Source organism: Pseudopipra pipra, chromosome 1 (assembly GCF_036250125.1).
Source record: "Pseudopipra pipra isolate bDixPip1 chromosome 1, bDixPip1.hap1, whole genome shotgun sequence".
NCBI classification, from domain to species: Eukaryota; Metazoa; Chordata; class Aves; order Passeriformes; family Pipridae; genus Pseudopipra; species Pseudopipra pipra.
In genome coordinates, this window is record NC_087549.1 from 98,601,454 (window position 1) to 98,622,512 (window position 21,059).

Consider the following 21,059-nt stretch of genomic DNA (forward strand, 5'->3'; position numbering starts at 1 on the left):
CTGATTCATTCACAAAGACTGCTTTACTCCTCCTCAGCATACAGAAACATCCTATTCATATCTAAATCCAGCACTTGTATGGATTAGATTAAGTCATTACCTTTTCTTCTTCAATATCCAATAAAGCTGATTATAATAAAACTGGATGGAAATAAGCACTCCAAAAAGAGATCACGGGGGGGGGGGAGGGAGGGAGAAGTATCCGCAGCATTTGAAAGGGAAGGAGATATTAAGAAAATAATATGAATTGGGTATGAGGAAGCATATGGGCACACTAAGAAAGAGTGAATGGAATAATGGCAAGGCTGCAGCAGTCCAGTATCTGAGTACAGATGAGTATTGGAGAGAAGCACTGCTGTCTTTCCAGGCACATCCTTTTACAATTCAATTCATATAGGTTTCTCTGCTATAGCTGCTACCATCAAGAACAGTGAGAGATCCCTTCAGCAACACTAGCAAATTCAACAGTTATCCACAGAGAGAAATCAATTTGCTTGATATTTCATTATTTAGAATTCATTGTGCTAAAGCTACGATGAATTCTACTACATCGCAGAACTGTCTTACCTGGATGATTGCAACACTTCAGTCCAATGCTGGTTTTATCTCAGCCCAGGCATTTACAGTACTTGCAAAGAGATAAACTATTTCAATCACTACCAGATTGCCAGAGAGACTGAATCATGGTTCAATATGCCAGCTTTTTTTTTAATGAAAAGCCTTAAATATTAGAGATGCACTTTCTGAAAATTTCTAAGGCCAAAAAAGCAGTATTATATTATAATTGTGCAACACATGTCTTTTCAGTGCAACAAAAATGCAGTGCAAAAGCATATGAATAACTGAACAACTGATGTGCTGTTAGTATGCTAAGGAAAATACATACAACTTACATTTAAAAGATCTCAACAAGCATCTTCTACTGAAAACTGGCATTCTTCAGGTAAAGCTCACAAGTGAAATAGCACTCAGCTCTCCTCAAGACTGTAGTCTAAGTATATTCAAATTCTAAAATGTGCCCAAAACAGTCCAGAGGATTTAATCAATGTCACACTCTACAAGGTTACTTCAGTTCTTCAGCTGAACAGCTGAATTTCTGCATCCCACACATCAGCTCTTGCAAATACCATACTTTTCAAATTTGTGTTCAAGGATTTTGGCACCAGTTCCAAGAACAACTGTCCCAAGCTGGCTGGTAATAAAACAGAGACCAAGCCATATTTAGTCAATTTACTATACTTCAAAACAGCTCCTAAACAATAGATCCAAGAATCCATTTTCTTAAAAGGAAGAGAAAGGAGGGGGGGTGAAGAAAACAAAAAAAGAAAAAAAAGACATTTCTTTGCATCAAAATGAAGATGTGTTAACTCCTTGTCCTAGTTAGAACAGCTGGGACCAGTTCATCACTGGATGGGTGTAACCCAAAACTGTCTATTCTATAGCCTTCCATGCCATTTCCCAGAAACTGTTATCAATAGACCATTTACAGCTGCTGCCCAGAGCATGCCTGACTCCTCAAGCTATAAGCTGGGTGTTAAGAGGCCTGTGAGATAGGAGGATGCTCCTGTCCTCACACCCATTGTGGAACTCCCGGCCCTGAGGGAGGTACTGGGCATTCCTGCCCGAATCTGAGGATATATAATCTTGGGGTCTTGGGACTTCGGTACCACTCGTGGGATCCAGAGAAGGACTGTGACCACCACTCTTAACCAGACTGAGACTGCCACTCTCAACCAGACTGCAACAGCACTCTCACTAACAGGTTTTCCCTCTCCTTTTACTTTGGACTCAGGGGGCCCAACGAACACCACTCTGTTCATGCCCCAGGGTGCTGGGTTATACATTTGGGTTTGGTGGGTTAAAACCAATTGTTTGTCTTTATAATTGTATTTATTGTATTATTTTTATTAAATTGTTATTCTGATTTATAATCTCTGTTTTGAGTTGGATTCATTTCCCCTGTCGGTTTACCTTTAAACCAGTACACTCCTGTAAGTTACCAATATTGCTGCCAGGTTAAAGAGAGAAGGACAAACATGGTGAGTCGTTGTTTTCAGACTTAAGTTCCAAAATTTTTGTGAAATCAAAGTTCTGCTTTTTACATTCTTGCATGTGAGATGCTCTTTGAAAACCCATAGCAATGTATTTGTAAAGTAAGAAACTACTTCACTACCCACAGCATGATTTATGATTTAACAGGACAAAGAGTTTAACTTTTGCTCTGTGTGGTAAAGGCTATGCACCTTGACAGATTTTAGCATTTAATGGTCATATGGTATGGCAATATATTTCATATATTTCATACAAACATTCTGTCACACTGCACATGCAGTGAGTATTAAAACATGGCTGGTTTATAAGGACAACCTTGCACTTAACCACAGCTGTTATCGAGTGATTCTCCATAGTGGGTTTTTCTGTGTTTGTTTTTAAACAACTGTGTACAGCAAGGGTAGAAACAAGCTAATTCAGGAATCCTCTTGGGGCAGAAACTTGCATACAAATAGAGAATCTAAGAGATGTAACCCAGTTTAATACCTTTCTAATCTCTAAGAAAAATCACTTGCCCCGAAAGCATAGACTCTACAGGCCTCGATATTAATTTTTAACTTCCTGGTGACAAAACAAGTTGGGATACCGAGTCACAGGCTTAGATGTTTAAAAGATGCTTTCTTTCCCTCAGCACCTCCAATGCAGCTTCCCAAAACAGACAGATGCTATTACACCTATTTTTGACAGTAATAGAAGAGTCCTTGAAGATCCACAACAAAATGTAATCTAAACCAAGCATATAAAAAGACTTGTGTAATTAAGACTTAGTTTTTATAGCTCCCAGTTCCAGTCTTCTCTCTTAATACCAGGTAAGATAGGTATCAGACCATCGCAGTAGTGGTGAAGCCTAGCAATTTTAGTACATAGGCTAGTGCTACCACTACTGATCAGTATCTCAGGCCTGCAGGAAATGTTTTGCACAAAATATCAGGTCTGTCATTGGCTCTGAAGAAAAGATGGGGTTTTTTTTGTTAAAACATCTTAATTTGGTTTCTGCAAATGCATAGTAAGGCCACCACAACAGGGTCTCCAGGCAGAGCTTGGTACAGAAAGCCATATATGACCAAAATCTCTAAAATGGCTGCTGGCTACCGTAGTCTGGTTGAAATGGTTTTGTGGATGAAATGTTGCAACATATGCAGCTTGCCAGCTATTTTTATTTCAACGAGTGTTTAATAATACTGTGATCAGATTGTTAGAAATAAACTTGCACCAACACACACTTTCCTGCTGACCTGTTCCTACCAGCTTTGCAACAATTCGACTTAAGAAAAAGGTCAAAAGGAAAGCAGTATGAAAACCAGACAGACGGAAATTATTTGCAGCATTAAATATAAATTGGCATGCAATTTTATGTGAAGCAGTTTTGTGTGACTCTTACCCCACCCCTTTGTGCAGCGGATGAGGGAAGAGTACCCTCGCTGGAAATACTGGGCTTTAGATGCAAAAGTAAACACTTCTATTTTTAAGAAGTTATCAGTTACATGCCAAGGATTTCACAAGTCTAACAGACACACTCCAGTAACATCTGCTGGTGCACTTCCTATGCCTCAAAACATTTTTCTAGATTTTTTGTTCTTTTTTTAGATTCAGTCAGCCATTGTCTCCTCATCTGAATATTGCTCCTAGTACTTCATGACAGTGACTGCAAATATAGTTTTTGAAGATGAAGGCTAACAGACAGTTATGGGAAATTTGTGCAAAGCTTCAGCATTTTTTTACTTGGAGTGGCTATACAGTAAAGAGTGTTGTGAACGAGCCTTCCCACAGAAAAAATATTCTAGTTGTTGTTACTGACAACAGCAGTGGAAAATCTTTATTAAGAGAAAAATATTTTGGCACTAGTGCTGCACCTCTCTTTCTTTACTCCCACTTTCTTCTTGTCTTGTAGAAAAATCTTGACCATCAAAGGGTAGGGTTTGGGGTGTTTTTTCTGTTTGGGTTTTTTTTTTCCCACCCCCCCACCCCACCCCCTCGTGGAATGTATAGTCTAACTTTTATCATTTTAAATTCATCCTGAAAAGTCCTTGGTTGGGGGCCTTTTTTTGTTTGTTTTGTTTGTGTGTGGTGTTTGGTTTTGAATTTCTTACAGATGCTGTTACAAAGGCAGAATATTACCAACAATGAAAATGTTTTCACAATTTTAACAATAAAGTACTCATACAGCAAATTTCTCCCATCTATTTAAGCTACACCTACCAGTTAGGTAGGAAATTATTAAATCTTAAACCAGTTTAGAACCAAAGGTTATTTTTTTACCTTCTCCTTCCAGCTAAACAGATAACCCCATGTTGCAACATTTCATCCACAAAACTATTTCAACCAGACTACAGCTTACATGCCAGCAACCCATATGAAAACAAAAAAATGGCTAGACTTTCTCCAGGTTTTTCTCATCTTCAGCTGCAGACAGTGCAAGAACTGTAAGATGTCAAGAGTCTGCACATCTGTGATGGATCTTGAAAACAACCTGTGTGAATCATGCTCAGAGCAAGGATCAAAGAAAAATAGGATATCAGTTTAAAATGGGCAATCTCAAAAATAAGTAAGAAATATGATATTGCTAGGAAACTTATTTTGTGGATAAGACCTAGTGGGCCTGAAGTTCTGATTCGCAGATGTTCTTAAGCTCCTATGGAAAATATAAGTGACAAAGACCGTTACCAGAAGAAAAAAATAATATAGGCTATGCAAAGGAGATCATCAGTATGATCTTTAAGTACTTACACAGCTGTAGGCACGTTTTCTAAGGGTATTTTTTAAATCTCATTAATGACAATAGATGGGAATGCTGTTCAAAATCAGTTAACAGTTAACAACTCTTACCTATTTACAGGGTTCAGATCCAGAATGTGCCTAAATGGAGTTATGTTTGTAGCTTTCTTCATGTACTGGAGCAAACTCTCCAGTGTTACAACAGTTCTCTTCACTCATCTTTTCTTTACTTAAACTTTATCTTCCTATACATTACTCCTGTCTCCCATAGTAGTTGTTCCCCCAGCCCCACCCCTTGTTTTGAAGCCAATTAGAAGGGTGAACTTTAAGCCAAATGCATCAAGATTTACACTGAGATTACTCTCACCCCATGGCATACCAAGTTCATCACATTCAAATTGTACACTCTAATGATGGTAGCATTTCATTTCAAATTTGCATGTTAGAGCAGGTAATTCTAACTTTAATTTACCCTTAGGAATTTTAGGTTCTCTTCAAGTGGGCTAAGCTTACAAAATTGCAGGAGTACCAGATCAAACAGCAGTCCCTGGCTTTCCTGTCAAAAATTGCGAGGTGGAAAGCACACAGGATCACATTTACTTTTTTTTTTTTTATTTATTAGCTGAAATGAACAGAAGCTGCAGCTTTTTAGAGAACTCTGAGATTTAAACCTTAACTTTAAAATAAATTTTATAACCATAGATCAAATTCTGGCATAATTAAGTTGGTCCTTCTGAGGTAAACAAATAGGGAACTCGTGTTTTCAATACAGATAATTTTCTGAAACATCATCTACCAGCTGTGAACATTAAACATTCCACTAGAGGTCTTTGCCTTGTGTATTTTTTATTTTTAAATTAGTAGAAACTTACCTTAAAGATTTCTGTCAAAACTCCTACCCCCTCCCCCAGTTCCCACTGAGGTTGTCAATTTTACTATCTCTCTTAGCTCCAGAGAGAGCTGTGTTCAGCCAGGATGCTTATGTACCACTTGTGTACTCCTTACTAATTACAGTGGCTTCTTTTTTATCTCTTATGCTCCAGTAAGTCTTTATTCATCCTTCCCTTTCATGTCTTTGCTGCTGTTATGCACATAACTTCCATAATGCACATAGCTTCCATCTTTCACTATCTAAGCTCTGCACTGAAATATAAATGCATACTTTGTACAGCTCTGTTAATTAGAGTACGTTTTACTAATCTAGTGGAACTTGCTATTTACTGTGCGCACCTTTTGTCTAGAGAAGAGGAGCTGACCTCCCAGGCCACAGATGGGCTACATTTCTTTTTTCAGTCTCCTCCTTCCCAGAACAGGACACTGCACCACTCATGTCTGGGTCAACATCCACCCATTTCTGAAGGGGTACTAAAAAGATTTCTCTACTGTAACTACAACAATTCATGCAGTCTCCCTTGGATATCCTCCCAGATGACTTTCACAAACAAGGTGACAGTCAACTGAAATTTTATAGCAAGAGCGTGGGTCCCTACCTAACTCAGCCTTGCTTGACCAACTCGTAATCTCTCTTCCTTGGAGTTCACTGCAGCTGTGAGCTATCAATCTGCTCTAGGGACAAAACAAACCATGCTCTTTGGTCCTATAGCCTGCATGTCCTGATTTAAACTTGGAGGTAATCAGCAGTTAGAAAAATAGTATGGTTTTCTGGTTTGTATTCTGCTGTTCCTTGGCAAGTCTGAACCACACATAGAAGAGATTCATCATTGTAAATCTTTAAACTATTAACTGAAGCAATTATTTTAAAGCTGTCTTAAAACAGTCCCACAGAAGGCAATATGATTTGCTGGATCATTGCTCAAAAAAAACATGTAAGCGTACATACAAACACCACGCAGAAAGCAAAGAGTGATATGACGAAAACCTCTTTTAATTTGATGACAATCTTTTCATCCTCTCAAAGATGTCCCACACTGTAAGATTAACATGATTAGATGGGTATGCCTGTGGCCATCATTAATGATCTTATGGTTAATTAACCAATGTCTATTGCCATAATTAACTATAAGATGGTTTCATTCTGTTGAATTTACACGGGGTTCATATGTATAATATGTATTATAAAATCAATAGATTGACAGATCTCATAATACACCCATGTAAGTACCTAGTAATACAGGATCTTATTTCATAAGGATCACTCCATGGAAACCAGAGTAACACAAATGCCTCTTCCTCACTACATGCTTTGCCATTTAGAGCCAAGTGTAACGCCACTGGTCCAAGCATGATACAAATTCGTTTGGCATTTCTAGCTTTCTAATTTGTCTGCCTGTAAAAAGAGACATGCTTTGCACATTATTAAGATGCTCATATGTTATCACTGAACTTAGCACTTATTGAAAAAAAGAGTATATAATTATATAATATTAAATATGCATATATTTACACACATGGTATGCCCAAACAATTTGTCGGCTCCAAGTGAATCTTAATGTAAAAATGTATTTTGACTTGCCAGAAGCAACAAATATTTGATTAAATACAGAGGTCTCTTTGTATTGGGTAACTCCAGCTAACCCAAAATGAGACTTTAAGTGGATCACTACCCAACCACAAGCACAGTCACAAATGAGTAGGTGAATTTCAGAGGAAAATACCAAACCTCTTAGAGAAAAACAGCTCCAATTGGCTCTTCAAATCCTGACCTATGATCTTTAAGCATCTGGAAGCTCTTGATTATACACAGATATTGTAATTTGATGAGAAAATATAGTTTCTACTAGCACTTCATGCTCAATGAAACAGTTCAGGACTTATTTACTGTAAGCCAATTAACAATTGCATGAAATCATATGTTAACACAACTTACAACCCAGAAGTTATTATACAGATGTATAATAACTTATCATAGTAAAGAAGGTGAATTGTATTCTTTGTTACACTCAGCTTGCCCATAATAGCATGGTAAGCATTTCTCTGCTAACAATATAGCTAACAGCACATGCCAACATAATTTAACACCTCTTGGGCTAACATTTATACGTGGTTCAAAGTATGAAAGTTTCATATATATACATACATATACATGATTTCAAAGGAAGAAAGCAAAGCTCTTATGTAGTCAAACCATCAAGGAAAAAAGGCTTTCAGGAAAACACAAAAAAAATTAGAAACTAAAATTCTATAAGAACTCTTACTGGGATCATTCCAACATATATTTCCACAGCCAAGACATTCATAGACGAGTTAGATTAACAAAAAGATACTCAGTTCATTCAAAGAACGATTAACTGCTTTAAGTTCAAAATTTAGTTTATGGAATACTTTGTATTGCATGTAAAGCCTCATTAGCAGCACCTAAACTAGGTCACTTAATAGTCAATTGGAGGTGAGAAGAATTTCATCAAAAGACATCTGTACAGTGCTTCAAGTTTTCATACTTATTTCACTCATCACATCAATGCTCTAAGAGCTACGAAATAATACTATATTATTTAAAACTACTCAAATTTCCCAGATCTGGTCTCTAGTTTTTTTAATTGCCAGAAAAGTACTTTCTAGAGATCCAAAGAACCTAAGATCTCTGTTCTACACTAACAATCATTCGATCACAACACAACCACGAAAAAAAGCAAGGGAAAATAAAGTAAAATAGAAAATTCTGAATATCTATTTTACATATATAAAATATAAAATAAATAAAAAATAAAATCAAAATACTTCTGTAACATTGCAGGCTTTTCACTAACTATATAAATATGCGCCATTAGTATGTATTATCTGCTTGGCCTTGAATTAAACTGAACTGTACTTCAGGGAAGATCAAACCAGAGTTCAAATCCATTCAAGTTTGAGTAGTGCTGAAGAGATATGGGGAGTCATGTGGTCCACGGTTTACTGCAAAATGTGCAGGTATGGTAGAAATCAATCAACAGCTGTTTGTCCTTACTTCATAATGAGAATCTGCAAAGACATTGTCCAGCGACAAACATGCTTACCAGGCACAGAAACAGCCACGAGCTTCCCCTTCTTCAAATCTGTCTTTGCTTTATGCCACTGTTTTTGCTGAAAAACTGTAACTGAATACGCTTTACTGAGGTGGACTGAAGTACACAAGGACAAAGGGACATCATCATTCAGGGGTACCCTTCATTCAATCGTTCATTGTTCACAGTAAGCTTTTAGAAACCGCATTTAGACCTTGCTACCAGAAAAGGACACATTTTGCAAGACAGGGCTAAAAAACACATCCCAAAAATGTCTGCGACATGCTAATGAAAGCTTGTCTAACCAACACAACACCTAGTTATAGCTTTTTTTTTCCTTACAAGTCAATGATTCATTGCTAGATAAACAGCAAATACTACATACTGACCAATCTGGAGTTCTCCCCTCCCTCAATTCTCTCACATGTAAATTTCCTTTAACTGATAAGACACAGACTGAAAGGAAACTGCAGCCTGTACAAAGAGCTGTTATTTTCTGAGAAAAAACTGTTTAAAAGCAAGATTTTTCTCATTAATAGACAAACTTCATTTCTTCTTAACTAAAGGCTTTTTTTCTCCCCTCCCTGCCCCCCTTTCCTGCAATGCCGATTTGCACACTTTCATTCAGCAACATCAGGGGAAATTTACCAAAAGCACCAGTATTTGACTCCAAAACAGCTAGTTTATTTTTCTTCATATTAACAGAGTTTCACGGTACTAGCGTACATTTCAAGTACTGCAGTGCTGGCAAAGAAAGAGGCAACTTTCAGTTCCAGCTTTTCCAGAACTCTTCTTTATGAAGTCCATGTTGTAAGTTAAAATACAAATGGGTTCTTATTAAATTGAAACTACTTGGAATCATCACTTCACTGTGCAACTCCTGTTTGCTCCCATCTCACAGATAAGCATCAAACAATCAACAACCAAAATGTAACAAGAGCAAAGAACAGCGGGTCTGCCTGGTGCTTACATCAACAAAAGGGGCTATGTGATTGTATCAAGGGGCTCCTTCTGAAAATTGCATCCAGAAACCTAGAGAAAATTATCCCGGACTGACTTAGATATAGACACAGACGTACCACAGACATGAATGTATTTGAATGGGGAGTGTGTGTGAAGGACCAGGGTTGGAGGGAAATGGTTGAGACACCATTCCCCAAGGCATTTAAAAGACACATAGATGTGGCAGTTAGGGACATGGTTTAGTGGTGTACTTGGAAGTGATGGGTTAGTGGTTGGACTCAATGATCTTAAAGTCTTCTCCACCCTAAATGATTCCATGATTCAAAGCACTGATTCTCTTCTGGTACAGTGCTTTTTACACTGAACCGGATCAAGAAGTTCTTAAGGCAGTTCCTTCACTAAGCAGGCTTCCTTCCATAAATACTATTTCTGCTAAACTGAAAACAAGTAAATCCTAAGAACCAACCTTCAGAAGCACAGACAGAAGAAATATGTTAAAGAAATGCATACATAACTACCACTCCTATGGTGATAACAATAATGCTGAATACATAGCTGTTCATCTGTAAAGTCTGCACCATAGCTCAGGTAATGGCCACATTCCGTCCACATCCAAATCTTTCACCTCCCTCTCAAACCCTCGGAGGGACCCTAAGGTGTCTGAAGAATATGGGAGGGAAAAGGTGGGAGAAGGAGATCCAACCAGAACTGGAAGTTGGTGCAAACATCTCTCAGTGAAATATCCACTACATTTTACATGAAGAGACAATAGCATTTGCATTCTAGGAAGTAAACTATACATACAGCAAGTAAAGAAACTGTTTCATTAACATGGAATAACTGGAGTTGAATATTAACCAGGCAGAACTAGCACAGGGGATCAAAAGCCCTATCCCTGAACAACATGCAGAAAGTACCTGTTGAGCTTTCCCAACATTTAATTTCATCACAGGTATCCCATGGAGAAGTAGGCTCAATTCTACACAGCAAGGGAGAAGACTGAGGGAAAACAGTAGTAAGGAGCAGGAAGCAATGCTAGGGGCAGAAAGTCTCTAGTCTGTATATCCAGATCTTTATTCTTTTTGCGAGTGATCAGACTGAAGGACTAAGGATTAGACAGAGCATAATACAACTGGAAAAATTAAATAAATACACAGCTGTTCTTGTGATTTTTTGCAAAATAATGTAGATAAAACATGCCTCAGGGAAAGAGGGTCACACACTTCCTCATTTGGAGACTGAATTCCAGAGGCATCTGTCACCCACCATGTACACATCACTCACATGCTCCTCACAGAGCCTCCACAGGCACTGCCTTATTCTAGAACCTGTCTGAATAGCACAGTACTAAAAGCACGTGATTATACAAGCCTAATTACCTACTACAGCAACCTACTGCCTGACAAAAGCAGGGAACATTATCATACAAAAGGAAGGAAATAAACCAAGGTAATACATGCTTAGTCCAGGGGGAATTCCAGAAACATGGATTCCTAGAAATTTTAACATCAATATAGAACTAATTTCCTTTACACAGCAAGAAAGCAAACACCACATCACACATTACTCACCTCTGCAAGAAATTCCTTGGCTGTCAATTACTTGTTTGCAGATTCCACAGATTCTGGATTTTTTAAAAGACTTGTTTTTGAAGGTATGAGACCTTGAAGCTGTTTCCTGAGGCTGGAAGCAAGAAGAATAACATCAGACCATCACTCAGCTTTTTAGTTATACTTTTAAGTGAAATATAAATAATTCTAAAATAAATATAACAGTAGTACATATATAGTATGTATATAAATATACATTTATAATACATGTATAAATATAGCAGTAGTAATATTTAGTAGTACATCTAATATAATTGGTCATATTATATTTAGTAGTATATTTAGTGCTTGCACTCTCGCTCATCCTTGCTCTTGTTCAACAACATGAGCTTTTTACTTTCAAGAGTAGGAAACAACAGAATGTGAGGAACCTCTTGAATATCAGGACACAGACAATTCATTTTTATTGTCATTTCAGAACTCACTCTATGACTTACCTTTAAAGAGGAAATATGGAATAGAGTCTACGATATGACACAACAGTCTTCCAACCTAAGGTCTTATCTACATAAAAACTAGCACTGGTTCAGGTTAAGCTAGTTAAAAATACCCTAAGTAATGCTCTATCACAGTAGCAAATTTAACTCATCTGGTGCAGAAGGTAGGTTGGGATGTCTTAATAATGTCTTGGTCAATAAATGGAAAGCATCCATGTAAGCTGACTTTGGCACAGATCACTAATTTTAAAATCTCTTCTTTCCTGCATAAGAAATATACACTAGCTTAAACTAACATTATTTCCACAGTGTCACAGCAGCTGAAATATCATGTTAAAATACAATGCAATAAAGAAATTTCTAACTGGGGATGGAACTCAAAAAGTCAGTATCATATATGCAATGGTTTCTATAAATTTGGAAACATTCAGGTAACATTTAGATAACAAAACAGCGGAGTCTACCAAAAGCCTATGACAGCCATTATCTCCTCTGGAAGGCATGTAACAACATTCATTTTCACTGACAGATTTTTTGAAAATATCAGTTACCTATTCAAAAACAAAAATACATTTCACCAGACCATGAAAATCTCCAAATGTCTTTTCATATTCTTCATTTTCATTTCACATTTGCACCTTACTTTTTTTACAATCAGTACTGCAAACAGGCCTGCATTTAACACTAACACCTGTGCTGAGCTTTAGCAGCGCAAGTGTCTAGAAGCAGAAAGCTGTCCCTCCACAGCCAAGCCAGACCACCGCAGCACCCAACTTCCATCCATACGTCTGATGAGAAAGTTTCCCAGTGTGTGGGCAACACACAAGGTACTGTGGCAATGAGGTATCATGGGATTTCTTTGTGGCTTTAAGCAACTCAACATGCAGCTCTAGGCAAAATGTTTACTGTCTCCAAACATAACTACAACACAGTGCCACAATAGGCACAAGAACAGCCATAAAAATGAATGTCACCTTCTAAGTACTACCTCCACACGGGCCTACCCAAAACGCCAAAGAAGCCCTGAGGAACACAAATGGCAGTAATTGACCACACTGAGCAGGCTAGCAGCTCAGAGGCCATCCCCAGTGGGGATGCACAGTCAGCCTGATCTTAAGAACAGCTTCAGGAAGTATCACTGGTCTTACCCACAGCGTAAAACCAAGATAATTCACATACTTCCATAAACAATATGGTAGAAATTACAGGGGCTGAAGGAATAAGCCTTAGTCTGGACTGTCAGGATCTTTCCACTAGTGAAGTGTATTAATCAGCAGAAATTAGTAAGAGAAATAATCTAATAGTCCACATCCTTGAAAGGTTCAAGCAGGGGATAATACACTTGAGAAATAAAACTGAATTGTAATTACAGTGCTTCATTAGACACTTCAATCATTCACTGTAGAAATCAAAATCACAAATTTCCCTGTATCTCCAACTGCTGGCATTTGCAATGTTACTTCAGATTAAACTGAAAGATGTTGTAAGACATATGATTTATATTTAAAAAAAAAGAACAGTCGAACTCCAGAATTACAGATGCACATACTTGATGGCAAACAGATCAACTTTATTAGTTTTGAAAAATCTCTGTCATGATTGAGGGTTTTGCCTTTGAAAATACAGAAGTTTTTGAAGAGACAGAGGTCTAGGAAGGAAGGAAAAGTATCATTACATCCAGGTAACTTCACTAATCCAACACAAGGAGGTTCTGTGCCATACACGGTTCAGGCATTGTGCCCAAAGAGCTGAGAGTCCCTCATGTCCACAGCCTCTTCTATGTAAAAAAAAAAAAAAAAAATCAGCAATGCTATCATCTCCACTAGTTGCTGCAGTTTCTATGCTTTGTAGATTTACGAAAAACAGAATTCTCATTTTATTTTATCCTCTCTTCTTCCCTACAGAGTCTAACTTCTTGGACATGTCTGCAACTCCTTGAAAATGAGTTTTGCAGAGCTTGCACTTTTGAAGAAATTAATGGATAAACTTCACTAAACGTTTATTCTGTAGTTAGGCCTGCTTCTCCTTATTTCCTACCTCTCAAACACTTCTTTGTGAACTCTGATGCTTAAACTGTTCCAAAGAAAGACAACTGTCATGAGAACTCACTGTTTAGAATACTGGAGTTTTGTGTAAGTAGGTCTTAATATCTGTTGATCAACTCATCAATCTGTCCATTTAATTTGTAATGTAAACATCAAATGTAATTTTCCTCCATGGCATTTAGGAAATATTCTGCAATTGAGCCTCTGCATCTGCATTAAAATACATGCATTTTTTATTCCCTTTTGTTCATTTTAGGTACATTCCACTATGTGGAACGTATGGGGGCAGGGGGAGAAAATAAAAGCAACCACAGCAGGCAGCAAGCAATGCTACTTTCACGAGGCTCAAGACTGGAATCTAAAGTGCATATAACTGTTGGGAGCAAAAACTGGAAGAAAACAGTGCAGAATCACAGGCTACAGACTCGTTTTGCCCAAGAAAAAGGCTAAAATTATTTCTGGTCTCAACTGATAGTGTTATGAAAATTACGCTGGAAATATTTTGCCATGCTATGCTCTCTGTGGTACACAGAAATCTAATGAGGCTGAAGTTTCTCCCGGACTTGCATCAATATAACACTGCAGACTGCCTGAAGACTTACAAGGGCATCCCTGGCTATGATGAATTTCAAATACTACTTATCGTTGATCATTTTCATTAGGTAGCAACAGGCAAACAGATGCAAAATTCACAGCAACTCTGTCAAAGGTTTTTGAGACACATAACACTTGGAGAAGGGAAAAGCAGTTTACACAAAAAGCATTCTCCAGATTTAAATTAAGTCAATACAGATTAAAGCAGACAAGATGTACAACTTTGGTTTTGGCAATACCGATACAGCAATTCCTCCGTGACAGAGATTTAACACTAGTTCATTACACCTATGGAACAGGCATTCACAGTGTTGTTCCCAAATACCAGATCACATCATAGCAATTAATTATCTAATGAACAACAGACCCAAGCAATATTTGTTTATTTTAACTCCGCTCTTCTGACTTGCAAACTGCGATAACAGTTCATTCTTTAAAGAGGTAGTCAGAGGGCTTAGATCTTTTACCAAATAATCAAGGAAATACTTTAAAATCGAACCTTTCCAATTGATCTTCAAGAAAAGTATGTAACTATATTCACACACATATATGCTCCATTAAAAACAAACCAAACCAAGAAAAAGGCACTTAGATGATTATTTATTACTTCTACAGAACTGGTTCCCTACAAAGTCATCCAGCCAGTGACTAAGTAATCTTTTTGAGAAAATACAAAACTGCACAAAAATTATTAGACTTTAAAAAGTAAATCATTAATTCCAGGTGTTACTCTAAGTTAAGGGGGAAAAAAAGCCAAAACCTGTTTATACATTATTCCTCCATCTCCAAAACTTATTTGTACATTATTTCTCCATCTCCAAAACTTCTAACAATCCATATCATATCCCAGCTAAAAGAAAATTATAAACATACATACAAAGCCCTATGTCAAGACTCTACTCCTGTTGAATTTTACACAGCCTCTTACTACAGCAGCAGAATCACATAAAGCAAAAATATCTTTTGTTCATTTCCCATCTGTGGTCATACAAATATGATCCCTTTTCCCTATCTTCTCTCTAACTTACCAACCAATACTGCAATTTCCTAGGATTCTCTTTGTATATTCCTCTACTCTCCAAGGTAGCTTTAAATCCACCGGATGATATAATGCTTATGACTATTATTTTAAATACATGAAGGGAGGGGCCAGCAGTGTAATTAGCAGAATAGGTATTTCACCACCTCTTATAGGCTAGGGAAATGCCTACAGGTGATGTACAAAAGAAAAATCAAATAAGGGTAGGCTCCCAGCGGCCGCCACACCAGAGGAGGGGAGTAGAGGGGAGGATCTTCGGAGTGCACAGAGGTTTGCCAGTCCAATTTGGGGGAGGCTGGGGGGGGGGGGGGAAAGGAGCGGAGGGAAGGGGGAGAAGGGGGAGGGGGAAGGGGGAGGGTCTAGCAGGCTGTCCCGGAAGAGGGGAGAAGAGAGGAGGATCTTTGGAGCGCACAGAGGTTTGCCAGTCCAATTTGGGGATGGGGGAGGGGGTCTAACGGGCCATGGGGTCTCAGTGGGGAGGAAGCCTCTGTATCCCTATGAGGTTGTGAGCTATGCTGGCGACGGTACATGCCATCGGCAGGGTCTCCCATGCCAGACAGGTCAAAACCAAAGGGTCACATATAAAATACGCACATGGGCAAGATGGGCTCACTAGCCCTCTGGCAACCATCCTAGGAGAAGGACAACTCTAATTCCCAAACCCAGGCAGATGGTGCTTGCTTAGCCCTGTAAGGCCATCCATCTAACAGAAGGTCACTTTAATTAAACCTACGCCCTGAGGACCTCGCTGCCACCATCCAAGCTCACTCGGCCCCGGCAGATGAACCTTGGGATTAAAGGGTGGGTTCAGTTCCGCGCATACTGCATCTCACCTAAAAAATCCATTGCGCAGGCTTGAAGGCTTTACACATTCACAAAGCCCTGTAGCAACGGGCGAGGGTCAAAACGGCAGGTGAAAAGTGCACTGGAAGCCGCAGACCCAACCCTGCATGCAGGTGGTTCAGGATATTGGTCATTTGAGACTGACCGGAGATGACAGTCTCTTCGGGCAGCACCCTGAACGACCAAGCGGCCTTTTCAAGGACAGCACTGCTTGCTCCACTCGGAGAGGAGACTAGAAAAGGTGGCCTAAGCAAAGCTCATCTCCACTTTCACCCGGTTGGTTAACCACAGGCCAATGGGCATCTTCTTCCAATGTGGTCACACAAAGATCAAAAGACAAAGGCATGCACCTGCCTCCAAAGGTGTACCTAAATTAACTCTAGCATGTTGGAATATCAGAACCACGCTCGATTCTATGGATAGCAGTCAAAGTGAGCGTCGTTCTGCCCTAATTGCCCATGAACTGGCTCGTCTTAACATTGACATTGCTGCTCTCAGTGAAGTTCACCTTCATGAGGAAGGCAGCCTCAGAGAACATGGTGCCGGTTACACACTCTTTTGGTCAGGTAAGCCCAGAACTGAAAGGCATCTCTCGGGAGTAGGCTTCATGATCAAAAACTCCATTGTTCCTAAACTCGAAAATCTGCTGACAGGTCACTCTGACTGCATTATCTCCCTACGCCTTCCACTACACAACAAGCAACATGTTGTCCTCTTTAGTATATATACCCCAACTCTCCAAGCTGACCCTGCTGAAAAAGATAAATTTTACACTGACCTGCGCCGCCTTACCCAAAAGGTGCCTGCAGGTGATAAGATCATTATCCTTGGTGATTTCAACGCCAGAGTAGGTAAGAACTTTGAAGCCTGGAAAGGAGTATTAGGCAAGCATGGTGTTGGAAACTGCAACAATAATGGTCGACTTCTACTAGAATTCTGTGCGGAGCAACAACTCACCATCACTAATACTAGCTTTCAACAGAAAAATAGTCTGAAGACAACCTGGATGCATCCCAGATCTAAGCATTGGCATCTCATTGATTATGTCTTGGTGCGACGGAGAGATGTCTGCGATGTCCATCACACCCGCGTGATGCCCAGTGCAGAATGCCAAACAGATCATCGACTTGTGCGCTGCAAACTTAACTTCAATCTTAAGTTCAAACCAAAAAGGGGCAGTATCCCAAGGAGGAGACTCCAAGTTAACAATCTCCAATCAGCCACAGTGAGAGACAGATTCCAGGCAAACCTTCAAACTGGGCTCGAAAACCATTCCATAGATTCTACAGATTCCTCTCCTAAAACAATTTGGCACTATATTAAAAACAGCATCCAGCAGTCCTCTGAAGAAACCTTAGGGTTCTCCTTCACGAAGAACAAGGACTGGTTTGATGAAAACAATCAAGAGATCCAGGATTTGTTGAGGAAGAAGAGAACTGCTCACAAAGCACATCTTGCTCAGCCTTCCTGTCACGTAAGAAAAACAGCCTTTCGTCTTCCATGCAGCACGCTCCAACAGAAACTCCGTGACATCCAGAACAAGTGGTGCATCAATCTAGCTGAGAAAACTCAATTATGCGCAGATACAGGTGATCACAGAGGATTTTATGAGGCCTTGAAAATAGCATATGGGCCTACATACCAGGTCCAAAGCCCCCTACTCAGCGCAGATGGTCAAACACTTCTGACAGATAAAACCTCCATTCTGAATTGTTGGTCTGAACACTTTCAGACTCTCTTCAGTACTAGCCGTGTAGTTCAAGACTCAGCAATTCAGTCCATCACACAACAGCCAGTGAAGAATGATTTGGATATTGCCCCACTTTGGGAGAAACCCTTAAGGCCATACAGCAGGTGAAAACTGGCAAGGCAGCTGGGGTTGATGGAATTCCACCTGAAATCTGGAAACATGGGGGCCTTGCACTCCATGCTAAATTTCACGAGTTCATGGTGCGCTGTTGGGAACTAGGCGAACTCCCATCAGACCTTCGTGATGCAGTCATCATCACTTTGTACAGGAAAAAAGGAGATAAATCAGACTGTTCAAATTACAGAGGTATTACTCTGCTCTCCATTGTTGGTAAAATCCTGGCAAGAATACTCTTGAACAGACTAATACCCGCTATAGCAGAAGGAATTCTACCTGAAAGCCAATGTGGTTTCAGAGCCAACAGGAGCACCACAGCCATGGTGTTTGTTCTCAGACAACTGCAAGAGAAGTGTAGGGAACAGAACAAAGGTCTCTATGTAACCTTTGTTGACCTCACCAAGGCTTTCGATACTGTGAGGAGGAAAGGTCTATGGCAGATTTTGGAACGTTTAGGTTGTCCCCCTAAATTCCATCTCACTCCATGAGGATCAACACGGCCAGGTCAGATATGGTGATGCACTTTCTGAGCCCTTTCTAATTACCAATGGTGTGAAACAAGGCTGCGTTCTTGCACCAACTCTATTCACAATCTTTTTCAGCATGATGCTCCAAAGGGCCACGGCAGACCTCGATGATCAGGACGGTATCTACATTTGATACCGTACTGATGGAAGCCTATTCAACCTAAGGCGACTGAAGGCCCACACTAAGACCTTAAATCATCTTGTCCAGGAGCTGCTTTATGCTGATGATGCTGCCCTTGTCGCCCACACAGAAGCAGCTCTGCAGCACTTAACATCCTGCTTTGCAGATGCTGCTGAGCTCTTTGGGCTGGAAGTCACCTTTAAGAAGACAGAAGTTCTCTATCAATCTGTACCTCAAGAAGTCTTCCATCATCCCATATCACCATTGGCCAATCAGAGCTCAAATCAGTCCAGCAGTTTAATTACCTACATAGCCTCATCTCCTCGGACAGTAAGATTGACGGAGAGATAGACAACAGGTTAGCAAAGGCATACAGTGCTTTCGGAAAACTCCATCGTCCTAGTTAGAAGAGCTGGGATCAGTTCATCACTGGATGGGTGCAACGCAAAACTGTGTATTCTATAGCCTTCCATGCCATTTCCCAGAAACTGTTGTCAGTAGACTATTTGCACCCTCTGCCCAGAGCAGCCTGACTCATCAGGCTATAAACTAAGTGTTAAGAGGCCTGCGAGATAGGAGGGTGTTTTTGTCCTCATGCCCATTGAGGAACCTCCCGCCCTGAGTGAGGTACTGGGCATTCCTGCCTGAACTGGAGGATATATAATCTTGGAGTCTTGGGACTTTTTTAACACTCGTGGGATCCAGAGGAAGATTGCAGACCACCACTCTTGACTGGACTGCAACCACCACCCTCGACCGCACTACAACAGCACTCTCACCAACAGGTTTTCCCCCTCTCCCTTTACTTTGGACTCAGGGGGCCCAACAAACACCACTCTGTTCATGCCCCAGGGTGCTGGGTTATACATTTGGGTTTTGTGGGTTAAAACCAATTGTTTGTCTGTATAATTGTACTTATTGTATTATTTTATTAAATTGTCATTCTGACTTATAATCTCTCTTTTGGGTTGAGTTCATTTTCCCCTGCTGGTTTACCTTTAAACCAGCACATCCATAAAAGAGTATGGCATAATAAACACTTGAAGAAAAGTACCAAGATCAATATTTACGAAGTCATTGTGCCATCTACTCTTTTGTATGGTTCCGAATCATGGGTCATCTGCCGCCACCACCTGCATCTCCTAGAACGCTTCCATCAATGCTGCCTCTGTACAATCCTAAACATCCACTGGTCAGATTATGTGACTAACATGTCTGTTCTAGAACAAGCAGCAATCACAAGTATTGAGGCCATGTTGATGAGAACACAGCTGCGTTGGGCAGGACACGTCTCCAGGATGAAGGACCATCGCCTCCCTAAGATCTTGCTCTATGGTGAACTTGCCACTGGCTGCCACAACAGAGGAGCCCCGAAGAAAAGATACAAGGACTCCCTGAAACAACATCTCAGCCTCGGCCATATTGATCATCATAACTGGTCTACTCTGGCCTCCAATCGGGAGGCCTGGAGACACACTATGTGTAACGCTGCTGATGCTTTTGAGAAAGCACACAGGATCACTCTCGAGGAGAAAAGACAGCGCAGAAAGAACCGTGTCTTTCAGAATATACCACCTAAGGAGTCTTTCTGCTGTGCCTTTTGCAATCGGACATGTCTGTCTCGTATTGGCCTTATTAGCCACCAGTGTGCTTGTACAAATGTGGATACAGCCTTTCCCAAATCTTCGTTCGCGAAACCTAGCCATGAAGATGAAGAAAAGAAGTCTTCATGAAAAGGCTGAGGCCTAGTTAAAAAAAACAGAAACCTTTGCAAAACTAAGCCATATATCTATTTCTGTAAGATTGCTCCAAAAATAAATTACAGGAAAAATAAGGAAAAAAAAGTACACCCAACTGATAGGAATGCAGCCTCTCAATCCTTTCTGTTAAGTTTACTCATTGTTACTTCTGTTACTTCTCTACTTCTTCTCCCTAGTCTTACTTGAAGTGCACAGCAAAAGTGCCATGATTTCTGAACAGTTACCTAAAGATCCCATAGAAAAATCAAAGAATAAAATCCCATCAGTTTACCCACAGTTTCTCGCAACCAGTGAACACTGATGAGATAGGACTGCCCAGAATACAACAGTTGGTATTATGCTGATGACACAAAATAGTTTAGAGGTTTTTTTCTCCTCTCCACATAGCAAACAGCATTTTTTAACTTTCCTACTCCTGAACCAGTATTCCACATTTGCTGCAGGATTCATTTCTAGAAAAGAGTGCCTACCATGCATACAGACCCCTCTAAAAATGGCTTTGAGAACAACAGGCCTGACCACAACTTTTTGGTAACTTTAAA

General features: G+C 39.8%; 1 protein-coding gene across 6 annotated transcripts in view; it reads right to left on the reverse strand.

Moving 5' to 3' along the window:
* Nucleotides 1-21,059, reverse strand: part of TNS3 (tensin 3) — a 209,409-nt gene that overhangs the window by 136,292 nt on the left and 52,058 nt on the right. For all 6 annotated transcript variants that reach the window (XM_064667006.1, XM_064667000.1, XM_064667001.1 and 3 more), the window contains one exon: nt 11,246-11,357. In XM_064667006.1, coding sequence (XP_064523076.1) covers nt 11,246-11,357 — 112 coding nt within the window. The remainder of the gene's footprint in view (nt 1-11,245; nt 11,358-21,059) is intronic.